Source organism: Heterocephalus glaber, unplaced genomic scaffold, assembly GCF_053883595.1.
Source record: "Heterocephalus glaber isolate CG9 unplaced genomic scaffold, H.glaber_assembly_v1.0 deba00001594, whole genome shotgun sequence".
NCBI lineage: Eukaryota > Metazoa > Chordata > Mammalia > Rodentia > Bathyergidae > Heterocephalus > Heterocephalus glaber.
The window spans coordinates 10,422,269-10,445,674 of NW_028258369.1; the positions used below are offsets into that span (position 1 = coordinate 10,422,269).

At 40.1% G+C, this 23,406-nt stretch overlaps 1 protein-coding gene across 6 annotated transcripts in view; it reads left to right on the plus strand.

Annotated features, from left to right (window-relative positions):
• Positions 1-23,406, plus strand: part of Map7d2 (MAP7 domain containing 2) — a 128,717-nt gene that overhangs the window by 81,922 nt on the left and 23,389 nt on the right. For 3 of the 6 annotated variants that reach the window (XM_013066046.3, XM_004866167.4, XM_004866168.4), the window contains 4 exons: positions 702-812; positions 2,951-3,073; positions 8,440-8,570; positions 12,294-12,421. In XM_013066046.3, the coding sequence (XP_012921500.1) occupies positions 702-812; positions 2,951-3,073; positions 8,440-8,570; positions 12,294-12,421 (493 nt within the window). The remainder of the gene's footprint in view (positions 1-701; positions 813-2,950; positions 3,074-8,439; positions 8,571-12,293; positions 12,422-23,406) is intronic. The other 3 variants (XM_004866169.4, XM_087193647.1, XM_013066047.3) reach the window with 1 other exon arrangement.

A 23,406-nucleotide genomic window follows, 5' to 3' on the forward strand; every position in this document is an offset into this window, starting at 1 on the left:
TGGCCATAATGATTTAATTTAGAAACCAGTTTGAAATAATGACTGGAATATTACAACATAAAACCTAGAGTCACTTTAAAATCTTTTTTTTTGATTGTGTATTTTGTTTAATACTCGCATTGTTTATCACTTTAAAATCTTAACCATAAATTGCTAAAGCATTTGTGAAAGGCCCAACCTTGACTCCATCTCTTAATAAGAGGAAGAAAAAAAACTGCTAAAGGTCATTCCACTTTAAATACAGCTCCTTGCTTTACAAATTGCATTTTTCTCCAACCTGAGCCACAGATAACCTTCAGGAAAAGTTCATTTTCACTGTACACAGTCCCAGTTGAACCATAAAATATTTTCAGGAGGGATTTGTCTCTGGATCCAGGTTTTTGTAAAGTGTTAATACTTTTAAAAATTCCCAGACACAAGAAAATTATGTGGAATTAGCATGGCTTTAGTTGAGCGTTTGAATAAGGTTGAATATTTGAAGTTTAAGAGAGGAACATAATTAAAACATTTCAGACCAGTGGCTGCTGTAACCTGGACATTTCTAGATTAGGATAATGAGATACCAAGATGAAGAAAGCAGAATGTACTGTTCCACAGCGGTGTAAGAGGTGTGTGGATGAGGACAGGAAGGAGACTTTAGGATATGTGTTTCCTGGTCTATGGTGGTTGAATACCAATGTCTTTAATGCATTTCTCTGCAGCATGTGACAAACTTTCAACATCAACTATGAATTTGCCAAAGCAGCCGGAGCCTCCTATGAGTAAACGCCTGTCTTCATCTACCGTGGCAATATCCTGTTCCCCTGACCGAGGCAAGTGAACCTGTAGACTTGGTCTTTCCAGTGTGCTTCTTTCTGGTGTGAGCATCTTAACATTGGCCTTTGCGAGAGCCCCCCTCTTGAGCCTTCTGCAGATACCACCATCCTCTCAGCCTCGTGGTCTGAATGTAGGCATCCTAGGGCCTTGCTAATGGGATGTTGAAGAGTGGCATTACCCTAGATCAGTGATGGTGAACCTTTTAGAGCTTTCAATGATACAAACAGCCTGCTGCGGCACACATGCCACAGGTTCACCACCACTGCCCTAGATCCAGATTGTTGTTGAATAGGAACAGGAATTGATATTCTCCCAGTCTGAAAGAAACTGTTTGGCTTTTCACAGTACATATGTAGGAGTTAAAAAACGTACTTGCCCAGTCAGGGATGGGTTGCAGTTGGTTAGCCAGAAAGAATAGAATTGATCGTCAGAGTTACCTGGGAGACTCGCTATGTGAAAAAAATGGGGTTCTGCATTCCTACATGGTTTATAAACCTGTCTACTTCATAGATGAAAACAGAAACACAGAAGTAATACAAGACCTCTAAAAGGGGGAAAGGAGGGCAGCCTTTTCAGGTATAGTTTTGAGTTGGAAGGTGATATATAGGCCACATGCCAATTCTAGAACCTGCATTGATTTAATGCCATCCATATTTTAGTGGAGGCTCAGATGAGTCATTGGAATCCTGAATTTATACCTTTCACAGTATGGAAGCTAAGGAAGGGAAGGCTCTCCGTGTTATAAATGTATATTTTAAAGCATTGACACCTGAAGGAGTCAGGTGCCAATGGAGTATTAGCATGTCAAGTTATCCCCTAGGGGTGAGTAGGAGGATGTTTGTGACTTGGAAGAGGCTGCTGTTCCTTCCTAGTTGTTGTTTGCTGGTGTTGCCCTCCCTCTCCATCCCAGAGGCATGGCATGTGTGTCAGAGTCCCTGTGAGTGTCAGAATGCTGATTTCTGCTGCAGTTCATGAGAAAGCTCCAGGAACATGGAAGGAATTAAGAGTTGGGTGAAGAAACACCTGCACCCTCTTTAGGAAGCTGTTCTATTAGTGAGTGTATTCCATGTGTTTTCACTAATTCTTATGGTTCCAGTTTGGTGTTAAATTCACTTTTGCATTGTTTAACATATAAACATATGTGAAGTATGTTATTATATATTCTTGATAACTGAATTATCTGCTTGTAGATTATAAATTCCAAAAATTTAATCCCCAAACCATTTATTAGTTAATAGGCACCCAAAGAATAGAAAGTAAGTCTTTCTGTTGGTTGCCATATAAATATGTTCCTAAACCATCAAAAATGTTTTGCTCATTTAATTTTAGATTATGAATCCTGTTATCTTCCATTGAGGCTGATAATCAGTTGGCTGTTATTACTTTTGTGTTTATTTTATTTTTTCCCCTTATTTACACAGAAAATATGAAAGGATCTATTTTTTTTTTTTGTACCGGAGATCGAACTCGGGTCCTTGTGCTTGTGAGGCAGGCAGAAGAACCACTGAGCTAAATCCCCGGCCCGAAAGGATCTATTTTAAACTACTATAGAATGACATATTTTATTTTTTTAAAAAAGCAGTGTTAAGAAATATTTATTAGGGCTGGGGATGTAGCTCAGTGGCACTGTGCCTGCCTTGCAAACACAAGGTCCTGAGTTCAATCCCTGGTACCGCAAAAAACAAAAAAATCAAAAGTAGTCAACTAATAAATGCTTATTTTAAAAAAAAAAGAGAAATATTTATTAACAGAGAACCTAAAATGAGTGTTTTTATAGGTATAGTCCTTTTTTTTCCAATGTTAGATCTATTTGGCGAGTAAATGAGTCCATACTAACACTTTAGGAAGTGGGCTAATTCTCTTGAGTGATGCAGGTCAGTATACATAATAACATATTGAATGAGTTCTGGCACCCCAAGAGAATTAATGCATGCCCCCAAACTCTAAATGACCCATCATTTGTTGCATTTTATGACAAACTCCAAAACCATTCTTTTATTAGAATATTTTTATTTTCCACATTTGTTCTGCCACCCAGAATTTCATTTGCATCATGTACTGTGTTGTTTAAACATGTTATTTTGTTTTATTTTGATTTTGCTTTTTAAACTTTTCATTTGATTCCATTCCTCAGCTCATCGCACACACCTTAGTCCCATGGAAAGCTTTCTTGTTATGCGACTATTGACACCCACACAGGCTTCTTTAGCCAGAAGCAGAAGTACGTTCATGTTCTCTGAGCAGGCCAGTGACTCAGGTAAAAGAGACCAAGCTGGTGACACCGAGGAAAAGCCCTAAAGTGGTGTTGGTCAGCCTGGGATTTATTCGTGAATTTTTGTATTTTTCCTCCTATTTGCTGGCTTTATGAAATGTCTTCAACGGTTAATAACAATTTTAACCGACCAATGTTTTGCTGTTGCTATATTTCTCACAGAGGTAAGTGAATTATGTAATGACTGAGAGCATGTTCGTTAGAGAAAAAAAGCCACTTGATGAGCTGTGGTGGTTACTAGACTTTTCTTAAGAGACGGTTTGGCAAAGTAGCCTGTAGACCACAGTATCTGGGGTCCCATAACCAGTTGTGGCACTCACTAGCTTTTACCATTTGGGGTAAGTTAATTAACTTCTCTAAGCCTGTTTGCTCATCTATAAAATGGAGTTATTTATTTAAATTGTCTTGAGGATTAAATGAGATAATAGTTTAAATAAGGCAAATACAATGATTGGCACAGAATAAAAGCTGAATGAATGACTAGAGCCTTGCTACTCAAAAGGCAGCCTATGGATCAGCAATCACAGCATCACCTGGGAGCTTTGTAGGAGGGCCAGCTCTCAGGCCCCAGCTGACCTCAACATTGAAGTCTGACAAACACTGGACCAGACTATAAAAGCCCTTCCTTTACCAGATCAGATCAAACCATCATATCAAAGCTATTGAGAGTTGGTGTTCTTTTATTTGCACATGAGCAACATCTGGTTTCCATTCCCAAAATACACTATACAGTATTCAGTGAAATGACCTATAAATGACATAAAAGTCTACCTAGTCATAGCTGCTTCCAAATGGTTGTATTTCTATAAAGAAGATACAGAAGAAGCCAGTAATCATGCCACGAGATGTTCATTGCCATTACTCATTAGGGAAATACTACTCCAAATCACAATGGGATAGCACTTCCCACCCATTAGGATAGCTAAAACTGTTTAAAGAGGGGAAATAACAAATGTTGATTGAAGGTATATAGAAACTGGACCAATCATATATTGTTGGTGGGGATGTAAAATAGTGTAGCTTTGTGGAATACAGGCTGAGAGTTCCTAAAAAAGTTAAGCATGGAGTTATCATATGACTCAGCAATTCTTATCATAGTTACAGAACCAAGGAAATTAAAAACCTATGTTCACACAAACACTTGCATGCAAATACTTTTGCAACATTTTTCATAGTAGCCACAAAGTGGAAACAGCTCAAATTTCCTTCAGCTGGTGAATGGATAAACAAAACATGGTATATCTGTAAAGTTGAATATTGTTCAGCTATGAAAAGGAATGGAGTACTGACAGTGCTACAAGACAGATGAACCTCGAAAACATTATGCTAAGTTAAGGAAGGCACATACAAAAACTATAAATTATGATTCCACTTATATGAAGTGTTCAAAATAGGCAAATCCATGGAGATAAAAAGTAGATGGTTATCAGGGACTAGCAGAAGGAAGAAAGAGGGAGGGCTCCTTAGTGAATAAAGGTTTCTTTTGGGGTATCTTGAAAATGTTTTGGAATTAGACTGTGGTTATAGGTGTATAACCTTGTGAGTATGCTAAAAACACTCAGTTGGACACTTTTTAAAGGAGAATTTGATGATATATTAATTCTATCTGAGACAGATAAAAAACTTTAGCAAGTAAGAAGTATCCCCATTTTGAGAGTGAGTAATTTTTCATGGGTCCTTAAGGCTAAGCCCAGAATCTATGACTTGCTAGGAGGACTTAGCATCTAGGCACACTCACCTGATTTATTACAGTGAAAGGCTAGACAGCAAGATCAGAAAAGGGGTTGAAATCTGGGGAAGATGAGACACAAGCTTCCAGAGTCCTCTCTAGTGATGTCACTTGGGACTCATTTCCTCCAGCAATAAATTAGGAGAACACGTATGAAATCCTGCCAAACAGGGAAGCTTCTTACAGACTCAGTGCCAAGGGTTTTAACTGGGGACTGCAGCCCTCTCTGAGCACATACCCAGATTCCCAGACTTGGAGGATGAGAGCAGGTATTCAGCATACACCATATTGTTTGTACAAGCAGTTTAGGCACAGTGAGCCACTTGTCAGCTAAAGGAGGGAGCACTGCCAAAATATAAGTCCCCAGATCCTGGCCAAGGGCCAACCTTGTAGATAGGCCCTCCCAAGGAGAGCAGTCAGGTCTCCTATTTTTAACTCCTTTTCTACACAGTCCACCCCCATGACACATTGCCAAGGTTTCTTTACAGAAGAATTACCAGTAAGACCTGAAACAGCAGGATGACACCAACCTGAAGTGTTGATCTCACTTAGGCCCTTCAGGAATCCTGGACTTAGCAGTTAAAGTAAATCCCATTAACCATAAGGGTCTATCTTAGGTAACCAGGTGGCTTCCTTTGTTAGTTCTTTATGGATCTTTTTTACCTAGGCCCTGCACAGCTCTGGCCAGTAAACTGAACATCTTCCAGGGCTAAGGCAATGTTTTGATAGTTAGGAGACACACACAAGAAATGCAATCCTCTAGGGCTCTCATGGTTCCCTGGAGACCAAAAGCTGATGATGTTAGGGTACACTGAGCTGATATGCTGCTGGGCAAGTGGCCTCTACTGTGGCCTCCCCAACTGTGTTGTCTCTTCCTCCAGGTTGCTCAGTCCAGTGTGTGTTTAGTTCAATCCATGGTTCCAGAGGGGCTTCCTGAGGCTGTCAGTCCCAAACTAGTTCATCCTAGCAAGCATGGATGGCATCTGGAGGTATTTTGCAGAGACCTTGCAGGAGCTGGCCCACTCCTGCTGAGTCGTGCTGTTGTGTGCCATCTAGGTTCAGCAGTCTATGCTCATACCAGCTTATACAGACAGCAGAGGGAGTTTTCCTTCTGGAAGAGGAGTGGGATTCCAGGAGCAGTTCTGGAAAACAAAGATAACAAAGGTCTTTGTAACAGTATCCCCTTTGTACCCTCCCAGGTGCTTGGGTTTAATATATGTCTTTATGTTCCATTCAGCAAACAAAACTTTACATTTTCTCAATCACCGCTACTCTCACTCTTAAAGACAAAATCAATTTTGCAGGGTTTTTTTGGTACCGGAGATCGAACTCGGGATGTTGTGCTTGCAAGGCAGGCTTTTTTTTCTTTTTTTTGTATTGGGGCTTTAGCCCACGGCCTTCACACTGAGCTATATCCCCAGCCCTTTATTTTTTATTTTAAGACAGGATCTCACCAAGTTGCAAATTTGCCCAGGCTGGGCTCAAACTTGCGGTTTTCCTACCTCAGCCTCTCAAAGTTCTGAGATTATAGGCATGTACCATCATTCCTGGCTAAAAAAGACCTTTTTAATCTTACTCAATCAGAAAGACATGTCATGTTTAAGCATTAGGACATAAATTTTCAAAATAGGTTTATATTACCTTTGATTCATTTTTTCTTGGTCATTTATCCAGTGAGCAGTCTAAAAATGGTAAGTCTCTTTCCCATGATAGCTGTATCTAACAAATTGCTTTACTGAGGTGTGTACTGGGAGAAAAGTGAGTGGAGTCAGGTTCCCAGGCCATTGTTCTAAGCTGAAACTACTTTGGAAAATCACAAGCCAACAGCAGTGACACATCCCCTAGAGCGAATGGAGTCAGGAGTGGCTGACGGGGTCACATTGCCAACTTTTCCCAACCTGCAGCTTTTTACAGGCTCACAAGTTGGGAAGGCATCCAGGCTCTGCATCAGAAATATAGAGCCAAGGAGCACCTTGATATTGAATGCTCCCATCACAGAATAAGCTCTGTGGGTACTTGTGTGTGACCCAGATGGTCCAGCATTATTCAGGATATTTTCAGAGTAGGGCCCCAATGAAAAATTCTCTATATTTGTACCAGTTGAATTTTAAAACTCCAAAGTACTGTGTATCTCTGTCTGGACTGGGGATGTAGTTCAGCATGAAGGGCCTGGGTTCAAGCCCCAATATAAAAAAAATGATTGTAAAGATGAATTTGTCTTTAAGGGTGAAAATAAGGATAACTGAGAAACCATTTTCACATTTCCCCTTTTCCAGAGTCTCCAATTAGATAAAAATGTCCAGTTATAGAGACTTATTCCACCTACTGATGACAGAAATCAAGGTTATTTCCCACTTCAACTTGGAGGAGCAAACAAGCCCAAAGCATGCCTCAGCTGCTCATTTTCCCTCACTAACATGGCCAAAAGCAGCCAAGGAATCCATCAAGCCAACTCTCTTATGGTCATCTTCAGATTCTATAGGCAACTTTCACCTCTTACCACAGACAGCAACTTGGCTGCTGGTTCATACCATGGGTGACTCCATAGCCACCTACACAGTATAGATTCACCATTCTTCACCCTTTTATCCTGCCTCTTCCCATACGATGCTTTTTACCACATTTCAGTGAATCAGGGTCATTCTAGTGATTCCCACTTCTGATAACAGTTGTCTGAGGTTCCCTAAGCCTCTCCAAGGTTTGATGACTTACTCACCAGGAGAAAGTAGAACTCAGAGGACTCAGCATAGTTCTACTTATGATTACAGTTTACTATATTAGGGTGCATACAAGTAGCAAAGGGAAGAAGTACATGGGGAGAAATCTAAAGGAAAACAAAGTACAAATTTCCAAGGGTCCTCTCCTAGTGAGTCACACATAATGTGCTTAGTTCCCTAAGCAAATATTATGACAACACATGTGAAATATTGACAACTTAGGACTCTATTTAGAAACAACACCCGGAGTTTTTACTGAGGTCATCGTGTTAGGGAGCCACTGCCAGGCACACACCCAAATTCCAGACCACTAAAACGTATGGTATTATTTGTAGAAACAGTTTAAGTACTCACTGGTTAAAAGCAGGAACCTTCCTGAAATCTAGATACCAGCCAAGGACCAACCTTGTAAGCAGGCTCTTCCAAGAACATTAGTCAGGTCAGCTATGTTGACTCCATAAGGAAACTGAGATTTAGAGAAGTTAAGTAACCTGTCCAAGGTGATCTAGCTATTAGGTAGCAGTGCAAGATCTGATCTGTCTGGCTCCAGAGTACAGACTTTTAACTTCTGAAATGAACTGAACTCTTGAGTCTGGGAAGCCTTTTTATTTTATTTTATTTTTTCATTTATTTTTTAATTTTTTTTGGTACCGGGGATGGAACTCGGGACCTTGTGCTTGCGAGGCAGGCACCGGAACCACTGAGCTAAATCCCCGGCCCTGGGAGCCTTTTTAGATGAGATTCATTCTGTGTACAATAGAAAAAGTATTTTGAGAACGTAGGTTGTCCGTGTTAAATTTTAGTAGAAGTGTTGTGTTCTTCCCAACTTCCTCTCTCCTTGCACTTCCTGTCTTTTTGGCTGTTATATTGTAACTCTCTAGTATTCCATGCCTGTCCTCATGTAGCTCCCGCTGGCCCCCTTAAATCTTCGTTCAACTCTTCTCCCACCCGAACCATCAAGAGGAAGAAGGCTCCACTTACCTCTGGTGTAGGAGATGCTGGGAAAGGAGCCCCTGCAGGAGCAGAGGCCTCTCCGGTAGGTTAAAACCCACTCACTTCTGTGGACTCTGATTACTTTCTGCACCTGACCTGGAATCTGCATTTCTGTCAGTCTTCAGTGACAGCTCGAGGGGCAGATTTAGTTTTAAATTTACCCAGCTTTTGGAAATCATTTAACTTTTTGCATAACCTTAAATCTTAATGTTGGTAGAAAATTCCTAATGACATCCTTCTTATAGCCTGCCCTCCAAAGGACAGGAGTCAGACGGAGTGTTTCAAGTGTCTTCTCCCTGCTTCTTCAAGAATATCAGATTCTGAGCAAGTCTTGCCTATTTGGGTAACTAGAACTGAGGTTCTAGGTCAACCACCACCCATAACTGCAGCCTTAAAATATTTCAGGATACCAACAGTAAAATACATGTTGAACAGGTACCCCCAATTTTGTGTATTTATTTAGAAATTATATATGCCATACTACTTATGTTATTATTTGCTACAAAGTGAATTACTCCAAACCTTGCCAGCTTAAAACAAATATTTCTTATCTCATGGGGTTTTTTGGGTCTGAAATTCAGAGTGTTAGCTAGGCCTTTCTGGTACAGGGTCTTTCATGATGGTGTAGTCAAGATGCTGGCTGGGGCTGCATCATCTGAAAGCTGTACTGGACTTCTTCTGAGATGTTCATCACATGGCTGCTGCCAGGAGGCCTCAGTTCCTCACTATGTGAGCCTCTCTGTGAAGTTGCTGGAGTACCTACATGACATGGCAGCTGGCTTCTCCCAGGGCAAGCAATCCGAGAGCAAGCACTAGAGAGAAGCTGCAATGCCTTTTATGCCCAACTTGTCTCTTGTGCCACATGTTGTTAATCAGAAGCAAGTCACAAAGATCAATCTACTCTCGAGGGGAGGGAAGTTTAAGCTCTCCTTTTTTTTTTTTTTTTGGTACCGGGGATTGAACTCAGGACCTTGAGCTTTAAAGCTCTACTTTTAAAGAGAAGTATATCAGATAATATGCAAACCTATGTTAAAACTACTGCATTACTTCACTATGGGGCTTTTTTTTTTCATCAGACCATGAAATTTTATTCAAAACAGAGGATGTTTTCAGACATAATGCATGTTTTTATAATTACAAAAAAGAAATGAAAAAACTCCTTCCATCCATTCAGGTCATAGTGACTTGAAACTGGAACTCAACAGCAAATAAACTGCAGAAATTACACAAATATATGGGGATTGAAAGATACATTGTAGGTTGGCTAACAGTCACAGAAGAAATCACAAATTAAACTGAAAAATTTTCAGAAACAAAAGAAAATGAAAATAGAGCATATCAAAATTTGTGGTGATATGGGGGGAGAGATGTAACTCCAAGACTGCTGGATATCCAAAACACTAGTCCATGTTCTCTAAAATCAAAGAATGAATTCTATTAACAATGGAAGTTAAGAGTAGGAAAAGTTTATTGGGAGAAAGAAAGCTTCTGTCTAAAAGAGACAGAAAGGGGACCTGAAAGTGGGTTGCCTGTCCACCCCACTTTTCAAGGATGTTTTATACAGCAAAGCCATGTGGTGAGGCGGGTACAAAGTGGGACAAAACTATAAGACCCAATGGAAATTTACAAGGTGGGGCAAAACCATGCCCAACCAATAAGATTACAAGTACAGTCACCCAGGTAATATTGAATAAATGGGGTCGAATGGGGGAGCAAGTCACCTAGCAAGCAAACTATGATTTTCAGTAAGGGCGGGTCAGGGATATTTCCTGGAGAGGCTGGGTTAAGACCTTGGTCCCCCACCCAGGTGATTGATACCTACTTAGAATATCAATCACTGCTATTCATCCTAATGGGTATGGTAGTTTCCTTTTATAATGCTAGCCTTCAGTGAATGTGTCTTTACTGTCCGCCATGATGGCTCCTTGACTGTCCTCCTTGTTGGCTCCTCCTGGCCTGGCCCTGTCTAAGTGCCTACAAGATATCTAATTAACTCAACTATCTGCAATAGTGGGACACCCATAACAATAGTTTCAAAAGGAATTAATTTTATATTTGTGAGTGTCTACATTAGAAGAAAAGAGTAATCTCTAGTAAATAACCTAATGATAACATCTCAAAATCCTAGGAGAACAAGAAAAAAAGAAAGTCCAAAATGAGAACAAAGAAATTATCCACCTTTGTGTGGATATTAATGAAATTGAGACTAAAATATAAAATAAATCATTAAATCAGGGCTGTTACTTTGAAAGAACACATAAGATTGAAAAACTATAAGCCAAACTCACCCTAAAAAGGGAGAGAATACCTATACCATTAAAATTAGAAATAAAAATATTAAATTACAACAGACAACGCAGTAACCAAGAGAATTATTAGAAACACTTTTGAAAACTTATATTCCAATAAATCAGAGAATTTGGAAGAAGAAAATAAATGTATGCACACATATAACTTATTAAATTTGAAGAAAATAAAAACATGAACAGACCACTAACAAGCAAGGAAATTGATATAGCAATAATGCTACCAACCAAGAAAGCACATACCCTGATGTGTTTACACCTCAGTTTTACTAGAACACTAGAGAAAATTGAACACAAATGCTGCTCAAAATTTTTCAAGTAATTGAAAGGATAGGAACACTTTGAAGCTCATTCCATGAAGCCACAATTACTCTGAAATGCAACCTGTATAAGGACTAAAAAGAAAAGCAAAAATTAGAAGTGAAGATCGTTCCTTTCAATTAAAATTCTCAAATATTTTATACATGTAGAAATTATCTAGTATAAATATAGATACGTACTGTAAGACCGAGGGCCTTACCAAACACTCCGAGGAGCTGACTGCAGCGAAGGAAACCCGGGGATCCCAGCGGTGCCTTCAAAATGTAAGACCGAGGGCCTTACCAAATGCTCTGAGGAGCTGACTGCAGCGAAGAACACCCAGGAAGGAACACACCGGACAAGTTGGAAACTAAAACAGACCTTAGTCTGGCCAGGTGGCACTCCCAAAGCAAAGTAGCTTAGAGAGGCCTATGGGGCACTTTTTTGGTACTACTAGGGATCAGACCCAGAGCCTCCCTCATTCTAGGCAAGCACTCCAACACCAAGCTATATTTCCAGCCCTGTTGGGCATTTTATAACATACTTTCTGTTCATATTCGTTACGTCCCTGAGGTTCTTAAAAGAGACATGATGTTTCTAACTCTTGGATTTTGCTGTAGGATGGATTATTATAGAAGGGGGCTGACATTTTTGGATGTGGGGTCCAAATGAGGATTTGTTACAGAAAAGTATGATAAAGAAGAGAACTAATCCTTGTGGAGCACTTTCTGCAGCCCTGACACTGATGTCTATTCCCTTCTCCCTTCTGCCGATAGAGAAATGAGTGGGTTACAGTCCCTGTTATGCTATCAGAATCTACAGCTTGCCGTCTTGGATGTTATAACCACATTCTTATTTACCTATAATCTTTTGCAGTGAGCATGTGTCTTTGTACTCTTTCCAGTTTCTATATGTCCACGACCATAACAAGGAAGGAAATATGTACATGTTGAGGTCGAAAATTGTTATTATTTTTGCTGGATGACCTAAATGTGATGACCCCATGGTATCTCTTTACAAATTTTCTCATCACATGAAGCATTATAGCTTTGTATTGATCCCCCTTAAAGCTGTACATCACTTCCATCTCGGACTTTTTAGAAATTGTAGTAGTAATACCAGTCATAGGCTGTGACTACCCTATTCTGTTTCCCCTACAGACAGAGAAAGTGAAGAGGGGGCAACGAGTGACAACTTCTGTTCCCACTGGGGGCCTTGGGTCCCCACTGAGAAGTTGCGAGCTTCCTGGAGGCATTCCTAAGAGGTCATCTTCTCCTGTGATATCTAAGTAAGCATCTCTCCTCTTTGCCAGATTTATTGTCTGACAATTAAGAGCTGATTTGGTGGGGCTTGGTGCCATCCAAAATTGTAACTCCTGATTCCCTGTAAGCCATGGCCAAGCAGAATTTGGGAGCAGGAGAAATACTGGCATTGACTCTGTGTGTCTTTTAGGTAAATGATGGGCCATTGTCTGTCTCTGTAACAGAGAGACAATAATAACCTGTCAGCCATGATCAGCAATATGTTTTTTTAAGAAACCAAATAAATTTTTTTCTTAGGAAATGATACCATGTAACAAAAAGAAAATTTACAATAATTCTGTGGCTACTATCTTAAATCATGAAGATATTTTACTAGTAGTAAAGCTAGGCATGGCAGCACTCACCTGTAATCCCAGCACTCTGGGAGGCAGAGGAAGATCACAAGTTCAAGTCCAGCTTGGGCAATTTAGCAACATAGAGAGACAGTGTTTCAAAATTAAAAAGAAAAAGTAAAAAGGGGCCAGATGGAGTTCAGTAAGAAGGCACTGGGTTCAATCCCTGTACAGTGGAAATATATTCAAGAATAGTGAGGAAGTGAAATAGGATTTAATTAATTTCGGAAAACAGCAAAGTTTTTATATATTGAGAATCATATACACTAAACCATGTTTAGTGCATTAGTTTGGTTCAGAGAACATAAGATGTCAGATTTAATGAACAATTGAGAATTTGTTTAAAATAGTTCAAGGTGACATCAGCTGTTATTTCTAATGTGTTTTGTTCTAACAGTGTTCGGTATCATTCTCAGAGATCACTATGGTTTTTGGTTTTTGGTTTTGTTTTTTTGTGGTTTTTTTTGGTACCGGGGATTGAACTCGGGACCTTGCACTTGTGAGGCAGGTGGCAGAACCACTGAGCTAAATCCCCGGCCCCAATCACTATGGTTTTTATACACATACTGATACCTTTTATTGACATGTCTGCCCCCCATAAAGAATGTCCTTCCATGGTGAATTAATAACATGTTTATAAATTTTTATTTTTTTTAGTTCATGGTATCCTTTCTATGCTGGTTTTGCTTGTCTGTAGTTATGGTATTGCTTTCTTGCAACCTTGTTAAAATAATTATGAGACCTCTTTACTCTTGTCTTCTCTTTGTCTCTAACATAATATATTTATTTAAAACATTATGATATCTTGGGATGATTTGACTAATATTTGGTCTTATTTTTCTAATCTCCTTATATTACCATCAAGAGAGTAAGGGTTGAGTATCACTAACACTGACAATCCTCTAGAAGAACAGTACCTTGTCGCCCAGGGAGGAATGTAAGTGATGGATTCAGCCTCACGTCTTCAAGCCCAGGCCTTAGTAGTTAGTAATGCCTAAAGTGATCTTATTTCTTAGCTTTTTCAGCTTCTGTCCACATGTCACTATTCTGGTATTAATTTGGAATGTTCACATTAATAGAAAAGTTTGATGCATACTGGGACTTTTCCAGCTTTTATTTTCTCTTTTCCTGGGTATTAACCAGTTGTTCCCACACAGATAGGAACTTGCAAGTCTCATCATTGTGGTTGTAAATTTCACTCGATAGGCAAGGGAGTTGTTGCCTTCTGTAGAGATGAGAATTAGGTTCTCGGAAGCAAGCTCACAGTTGGCTCTGTGCTATTTCTTTGAATTTGAAAATCTTAAGAAAGATTATATTTCTGTAACTTTTATATAAAAGCCCTCTGTTTTCAAAGAGACTTGAATAGAATCCAAGACTTTCTATGCAGTTCAATATAGAGGAAACATTATTTTACACACTAAAATAATAGGCACACAGTAGATGCTTTAAATATTTGTAGGAAAACTGAATGTAAGTCGCTGTGCCAAATGCCTCAGAGAATCCCAAAGTGAGTGGGAACAGGCTTCACTTCAAAGAACCTAAGTGAGGTGGGAAGGAGCCAGGTACATGGTGGAGAACAGTACAGTCCCCAGTCCAAAGGGCTGCCCAGGACTCAGCTCAAACTCTAGAACCAGCCTAAACTAAGTTTGCCTCCTTTCTTTCTGCTCACATAGCATCACATGCTTATCTCCATCGTTCATTCCCTCCAAAATACCATATGGCGCCTGCTTTGTATCCAGCACTCTTCTGAGGGCTGAGGATGCGGTGATGAATATAGCAAATGTCTCTGCCTTCATGGAGGCTGTGTGATAATGAACAGCAAGCACATCAGGTGGTGATAAATGTTATGCTAAAAAATTAAAGCAGAGCAGATAATAGAGGATGGTAGAAGGGGAGTAGCTAGATAAGGTAGTCAGGAAAGGCTTTTTTGAGGAGGTGATGTTTGAGCAGAGTCCTGCATGAAGTGAGAGGGCAGGCTACACTGATCCATGCCTCATTGTTCCAAATCAGCATTTTATGTTCACTTAATGGTCTCCTGCTACACTGCCTTAGGGTGGGTACTGTCTTGATGTCCTCTTAATCAGCAGGTGCTCATAGTGGTTCTGTCTTAGTCCATTCAGGTTGCTTGGGACCAGAAAAGTCTCACATTTTGTAATTTTTCAGACTTTGCAATGTTTGCATAGAGTTTATAGTTGAAGATCCCTGATCTGACAGTCTGAAATCTGAAAATTTTGCAGTACCAACATGATACCCAAAACATTTTGAGTTTTGGAGCATTTCAGATTTTCAGATTTGGTATGCTCAACCTGTATGAATGAGTTGAGAAGTCTAAGGAGAAGCAAATATATCCTGATTTGAAAGTACATTTCCCACTTGGGAAAAATTACTGGCTGAACTACAGTAGGTACGGTCCGGGTCTGGGAAACATGGGAACTCATGCAGAGCATAAATCAGTTCTGAAATTCCAGCCAAACTATACAGCAATGAAAAAGAATGGGCCGTAGCTGCCCATAGGTGGAAAAAGCAAGTTGAAGAACGTCAACAGTATAATTCCATTTATTTTGAGTTCCCAAATATGTAGACCTAAACAGTGCGTTTTTAAGAATATAAATGTGGAAAAGTGAATTTCTGAAAAAGAAAGAAAATGACAAACATAAATTTCAGGGTGATGATAGCCCCTGAATGGAAAGTAGAGAAGGTTTGGATCAGGGAGGGGCACACAGGAGATTCCAGAGTAATCATAGAATTTTTTTTTGGATTAGGTGGTGGGTGCATAGGCATTTGTTATATCACTCTTTATACCTGACACATTTTATAAATATTCTTTTGCATGCTCAATATTGAAGAAAGACAAAAAAGAAACACTTACTTGATATTTAAAGTGGCGTCACACACAATAAACTTTATTTTTGACATTCCCTCAGTGCAGACCAAGTAATGTGATTTTATTAAATGACCTGCCTCTGAAAGGGGGCTTAGTTAGCCCCTTTGAACTCGTATCCAGAAGCTCAGATGAGTCATGTGATTAATGATCCCTTTTCCTGTGACCTCCTAAGCTCTGACAGTACATTGTTCTCCTCCCTGATCTCTGATAAATTAAGCCACAGTTGGGTGGTTGTGCATATTAATAGTGTTGTTCTTTTAAGCATTTAAGTTTATTTTCATTGTTGGTATTGTTGGGAACTTTTGTGCTTTTTAGAAAACTAGCTTCAGCAGCACTCTGAAAGACATAGATGAAGCATAGTTTTCTTCCTGTAACCTAGAGAGAAGAAATCAAGTGTGGCCAAGTGGATTAACCCAGCCTGTCTCTGCCTGAGTATTGATGCTGCCTGTATTTCTAATTTTGTGTATGTGAAATGTTCTCTAAATATATTCTCTTAGAATATATTTTAAGTCAGTTTAGTTGTTATGATGGATAATGTTACAGTTACTTATTGCTGCTGTAACAAACTCCCCAAAATTTAGTGACCTAAACAGTAAGTTATTATTAAGTGTCATAGTCCTATGACTTGAGTTTACTAGAGGTTCTCTGGCTGAATCTTCCATGCGGTCCTTCTGTGGGTTGACTCATTGTCAATGGACAGTTTTCACCTGGGATCTGCTGTGCTGTTGTGGTACAGTGTCAGCCAGGGCTAGTTACCTAGGACTCAATGACCAGAGGTTCAAGATGGCCCGTTTACTTGGCTATCAGAGAAGCTGGCTGTTGGCTGGGAGCTTAACTGCGGCTGTCAGCCAGAGTGCTCGGAGGTAGCCTCTCCCTGTGGCTTAGGCATCTCAGCATGGCAGCTGGGTTTGAAGAGGGGGTAGGCCCAAGGGTGAACATCTTCCAGGGTTGGAAGTGCCAGGCCAATTAAGGATCATGCCCTGAATTGGCATTGCATTACTTTTCTGATATATGCTGTTGGTCAAAGCAGTTAGGCCAACCCAAATTCAGTGGGTCAAAGAAATAAATTCCTATGATCATGTGGGATGGGAGATACTCTGGTGCTCATCTTTGGAAAATATGCTCAAAACAATCACTTCCAGAGATAGTTCATAGCTGATATTGGTTTTTTATCAGAGACCAAGTTTAATTTTATTTTATAATGTATTGGAAACATAATAGATATTCTTTATGATGGGAAAAATTAGGATGCAGTAGTCTGGATAAGTACCTCCTACTTTGCTCCAAATTGCAGGCCTGCAGAAAACAGCCTGTTTCTTTGGCAACCAAGGACATTTAATTGCTTGCTCCTTACCAGGCACCATTTCCACAGGCTTCTCTGGCAAATGTATGGTGTAGTTATGCCCGCCCACATATGAGTGTCTGTCAGGCTCCCTGCACTGGCAATTTAACTGCTACTTTTGCCTCCACCATTGTTTTCCAATAGCCTTTTATAGTCTTATCTGAAATTTTTCTTTCTTTCCTTCCCTTTCATTTTCCTTTCCCTCCTCTCTACCCCTCTCTTTTCCTTCTTTTTGTACTAGGGATTGAATCTGGTACCTTCATAGTAAGCTACATCCTCAGCTCTTTTAGAATATTCTTTGAGAGGTTTTTGCTATGTCGCTAAATTGTCCAGGCTGGCCTCAAACTTACAGTCCTCCTGCTTTAGCCTCCTAGAGTGTTGGGATTACAGGAATGCACTATCATGCCTGGCTTGAAATATTTCTTGAAAAGGATGTTTGAAAATGTTAAATGATACCCCTCCCTTGCAGCCATACTTGTATACTCATCCAGTCCATAGTCCTATTTTTTTTTTTTTTTTGGTACTGGGGATTGAATTCAGGTCCTTGTGCTTGTGCAGCAGGCGGCGAAACCACTGAGCTAAATCCCCGGCCCCCATAGTCCTATATTTTTTCAGTCTTATCAGATGGTCTTTTTGAATGCAGACCAAATTTTCAAGCCTTTTTTTTTTTTTTACCCTTCCAACTTTGCAGACGAATTGCAAAACTAGAGCAAAGAATTCCTGTAAACTTTTCATCCTGTGATAACATTTAGCCACATTTGCTTGATTGTTCCCATCCCCTCAGCACTGCCGTTCACAGGCTCACCTTCACTCTCACAGATGTGCACTCGTGTGCAAATTTCTCCCAGAACCATCACATAGTAAGTTGCAGATGGCATGCCCCTTTACCCCTAAGAATAGTCATTCTTTTATATACTCACCGTATAATTTTGAAGATCAGAAAATTCCACTTTGATATATTATCACTTAACTTATAGTCTATATTCAGAGTTTGCCAGTTGTCCCACTAAGGTTGTCTGCAGCATTTTTCCCCTATTCCAGGATCCAACCAAAAAAGGGTCTCACATTGTATTTATAGTTGTCTCATCTGTTTAGTCTCTTTTAACCTGGTGCAGCTCCCCGACCTTTCTTTTTCATGACCTTGATGTTTTTAAAGCACACAGGCCAGTTATTTTGAGGATTATCTTTCAATTTAGATTGGTCTGTTTCCTCATGGTTAGATTTAGGGTACAGGAATCCCACAGCAAGAATGTTGAGTCCTTCTCAGTGCCACATACCACAATGTCAGTTTGTTTCATTACTGGTAGTGCCAACTGTGGTCACTGGGTTAAGGTCATATCCACAGGGTTTTCTGACATAAAACTCTTCTTTTTCTCTCTGGGAAATAATTACATTCAGAACGTTGGCTAAGCTGTGCTGTTGAAGCCACAGACCCCTCTCTCCCAGCCAGTGGGTGGGCTGTGTACACCATGCTTAGAGTCAAGGGGCTTTGGGAAAAATAGAACTAGATTCCACGGTATGGAGGAAAAAAGTCCTTTGGGGTTTCGCTTTGCAGTCAGCTCACGTTCAGAAGTGTGACAACCCTCTCCTGAGAGTTATTCTTGCCACTCCACTTACAAAGATGTTTGTTCATATTTTCTGCCAGTCATGGGACTTCAAAAGGTTATATAATCCTGCCCTATGCTCCAGGAAGGCCTTCTTTTACCACTGAAACAAACTCTGTGACTCTTCTTTGTTGTATTTTTATTGAGCCTAAAAAAAAAAAGTGGAAGAGCTTAAAAAAAAAAGCAATATAAAGAACAAATGACTTGGGTGCCGGCCCTGGCACTTTGATCTATTGGCATCTCTTTGGAAAAAGTCACTTATGCTCCCAGGTCTTTGGATCTCATATCAAAACTGGTTATGGCCAGGGATTTAGCTCAGTGGTTTCGCCACCTGCTGCGTAAGCGCAAGGACCCGAGTTTGATCCCCAGTACCAAAAAAAAACAAAAAACAAAAAAAACCCTGGTTAATAGCAATTTCCTACTTACCTCACTGGGTTATTGTAGTGATCAAAATAGACCCTGATTAAATAGATGAGAAGGTACTTTAAAATAAAACTGTGAAAACATAGTGAGTTCCTTGATTAATTGCTGTTTAATTTCTTTCTTCAGTCAAGATAACTATTTCCAGGAATTTTTTTTAAAAAATAGCTTTGCTAGACATTGTTTGGCTCACAGTGGTATGCACAGAGCTGGCCGGAGAGCCATGGGGCCTGCTAGATCAACACTGCCTTGTTCAAGATGTTGTGCCCTTTCAGGGTAGCTGTCAGGGTGCTAAATCTGTATAAGCAAGTGGTAAGAAAGATGTGCAGGAAACTCTGCATGTAGGTAAGATTGGAAACTTCAAAGATTGTATTCTGTATTTTGGTCCTACACTGTGAGAAAAAATTGGACTTGTCAATACTTCTCTAATTTGAAAGGTGTGTGTGTGTGTGTGTGTGTGTGTGTGTGTGTGTGTGTTTTCTGACTTACTCTGTTTATTGGTCAGGGGCTGGGATAGGGAATATAAACAGACTTCTTGAATTTTATCCCAAATAATTCACTCCTATTTCTCAGGTAGAAGTTATTTATAAATGTGTGCTCATACATGGTTGGCCCAGTTTTACTTAGAATAGAACTTCATAGTCTAAGGTGCGAACTGAACTCCATGTGACCATTTTGTTAAAGCAAGTTGACGAAAGGCTGCTCGGAGCCATGCTGACCTGAGACTCTCAGATCTTCCCCCACCAGGCCAATCAGGCCTTTTCTCCCTAGAGAAATCAGGCCTTTTCTCCCCCTGGGGCCAGCCCACATCTTTCAGCACTGCTTAGAGAACCCCACAGTGTGGGCCACTTGCAACAAGTCTCAGAGAGAGAACTAGAATGACAAGGGCTGTGTGCCTCTGACACCTTTGCTCAGTCTTATCAACAAGCAAACTCATACCGTGCTCTTTGGGGATAGGGGTAAGGGCAAGAAAGGAGCAGATGGCTTTTGTCAGTCCTCCAATGCCAGAAGTGGCTCTTCAATGAGTCAAGGTAGGAATGCTTATATGAAGAGAAAATATTTCTGTCCACATCATCTACTACAAGATAGCAGTCTATCCTATGGCCTCTCTCACAAGCCCCAAATTCACCCCCTGCTCCTACACTGTTGGACCAGAGGCACACACAGAATTTCGATATTCCAGGAAGTCAGTAATGCGTTTTAATCTTGGCAAGGGATTACAATGAGTCTCTCTTAGACATCCTCATGGTGGTTATGGCAGAGTGGGTGGTGGGTTTATAGCTCTGGGTACCACTCATCTCAACATGTCACTTGTTAGTTTGAGAGGGCTGGGATGTTTAGTTGGATGGGGCAACATAGAGAATCTGCCTGTCCTAGACAGTATGAAAGAAAGGTACGAGCAGGGAAAAGACCTTTTGCCATATGTTTCTACACATTCTTGGAACCTAAACACAGTTTTTTGTAGCTCCTTGGAAAACGCTCCTCAGTGGAGTACTATGAACATGACAGAACAGGATAAGGTAGTTTCCCCTGTTAACAGTTCATCCTCCTGGTTTTTGGTTCATTCTTATATCTGTGAGGGTCACTTGCATTTTTATCATAACACCTATTGAAACACTGCCAAATCTAATAGTTACTGAGTACTTACTCCTTACTAGTTCTAAAAAGAACACCTTGGAGCCTTGATGAGCCCAAACCCATGCTTCCCCACCATTACAACACAAGGAGTTAGAGAAGGGTGGTAAGGAGTATAGTCAGGTATATGTAGGCTCAAACCCTAGCTCCATCACTTAGTTAACCACAGAAGTCATGTAACCTCTCTAAGCTGGGTTTCCTCATCTGTAAAGTAACAATAGCACCTCTGTCATACTGTATTTCCGTGACTAAAAGACACACATATATACATGTATGTACACAAATACACCCCCCCACACTTAGCGCTATGCTGAGTATGTGGACAGCACTCAGTAAACATGTATAGGAATGTATAGATGTTAATGGAGAGCTAAGCTCCAGATAATCAGACCAATCTGACCCTGTCCATTAGAACACTTAAGGACTCATGTGCTAAATCATAGAGGTGTCATATATTACCTTTCAAGCCAAGGCTCTCAGGAGCTCATGAGTGTGTGTGCCTCGGGGTTGTTGTGGGAATTAGACACTACCCCTATAGCCAGAGCAGTTCCTCTTATATCTGAGGGACAGAATGGGGTGTGTCTCCTCTTAGAGTTTCTCAACTGAGGACAGTCTTGTCCTTGAAGGGCCATTTGGGAATGTCTGGAAACATTTTTGGTTGTCATAACCCAGAGAGGAGGTCTGATTGATACTGGCCTTTAGTGGGTGGATGACGGGGATGCTCCTCAACATCCTGGAGTGCACAGGGCAGCCCCCATGAGACAGAACACTCTACCCCCAAATGTCATTTGGAAAAGCCTGCTATACATTCAAATGCAAATCATGAGGCAGAGGGATTCTATACATAATTTTTCTTTGATAAAACAATCTAGGAAAATGGATACACCTTGAGACTGTAATATTAAGTGAAATAAATCAGACACACAAGCTTAAATATCATATGATTTCTCTTATGAGAAATATAAAATACAAAAGAAAAGGGGCCCAAGAGATGGAGGGAGTGGGGAGGGAAAAGGGATGAAAAGAAAACTAGGATGTGTTATGTATATGTACCAACTCCCTACAAGGAATGTAATCATTGTGTGCTGCAAACATGTACTAATAAAAAATAAAAATTGAAAAAATAAAGAAAAAAGTGTATGTGAAATTACAAAAACAAAAAAAGAGTCTAGGAAAAAAGAAAATGGGAGTTATATAGTGCATCTAGAAACCGCCTCGCTTTCGTAGGTAAATGGATGAAACTTGAGACCAGAATGTTAAGTGAAATCAGTCAGACACACAGGCTTAAATAGCACATGGTTTCTCTTATAGGAGAAACATTACATATATTTTTTTAATGGGGAAAGAGAAGTTTAAATACTTCCCCAAATTACCTATTCTTTTGTTTCAAAAATATTGCAATATATATGCTAATTTGTTTCATTTATACTACTAGTTTATCTTCATTCATTGAAAAGGAAGTTTTAGGTTATCTGTTTCTTTATAAAAATCTTTTTGGTCTATATCTTGTGCTCTGAATAACTACTTTGAAGATAGTGATACACAGTATATTAACGAATGTTACTCTCTTAATATTTAGTTATGAAATTTTGTTTTATTTTTTCATAAAAAAGAAACCACCTGGCTGCTGAGTCATCTGAACGACTACATCCCTTGGGAATTGTGGGAAAATTTAAACATAGAGTCTGAGCCAGCTGAGCCCAAGGGTAGAGAGGAGAAGAACCTGCAGAGGGTCAAAGTATTCTTTGCATAAACAAGGTGCCTTGAGTCCTGGGTGACTCCAGGCCAATGGGATGATGACACTGGGAAAGGAGTTTGGCCAGTATGAAGAAACTCTTCGTGGGGTAGAGGTGCTAGCAGGGAAGGAGACTGCCATGGAAGGGGTGGATAGCCCACCATGCAAGTTTGATCCAGACAAGCTTTGCATCAGTAAAATGGTTGATATTCAAATGACTGTATTTCAGAAATTCAGATCATGTTAAAGAAGTATTCATTGTATCCAGGAATCATCTTTCCCCACTACTGTGTGACCCTCCTGGCAATGGCTGAGAGAAGGTGCTGTCCTGGGCACCATGAGCTAGCCTTTACCTCACTGAAAACTGGTCTTTGTCTTGTCCAATCCACATACCACTTGACAGACAGATGTTTTCCAGCTCAAGACCAAGTTTATCATATTTTTACCTTACTACCAGGATCTGATCAGGTAACCCTTTAAGCTTCTGGTGAGAAATTGACCTTAAATAATAGGCTGAGTTGCCATTTTTATAGATCAAAAACAGTTGGATATTAACAATCATGGTTCAACCTGCTACATGATTGAAACTGATAATTTATAATTTTATACCGATTACTTTATATCCTTCCTGTGCACATAACTGCAAAACCCTGGGTAACTTGACATCTCAAACTCAGCTGTTGTCTGTGTCCTCACCACCCAGCACTCACCAGTATCTAACCCTAAATTGTCATAGCTTTAACAAACCTGCATTTTAACAAAGTAGTGCTTCCCTGAGTGGCTTGTTTTCACCTTTTACACTGTCCAGTAAAGAGGAGAGAGATTCTTTTAAACCTAAGGACCTCCATTTGATCCCTGGTACCAAAAAAAATCCTAAGGACTTCCAAAAGGTACCCTCTAATCCTCTGACTGTTCCTCAGCATTTAAAAAGGAACTGGGAACATTAAAGACATTGTGCAAAGCGAAATAAGAAAGACACACAAAGACAAATACTGTGTG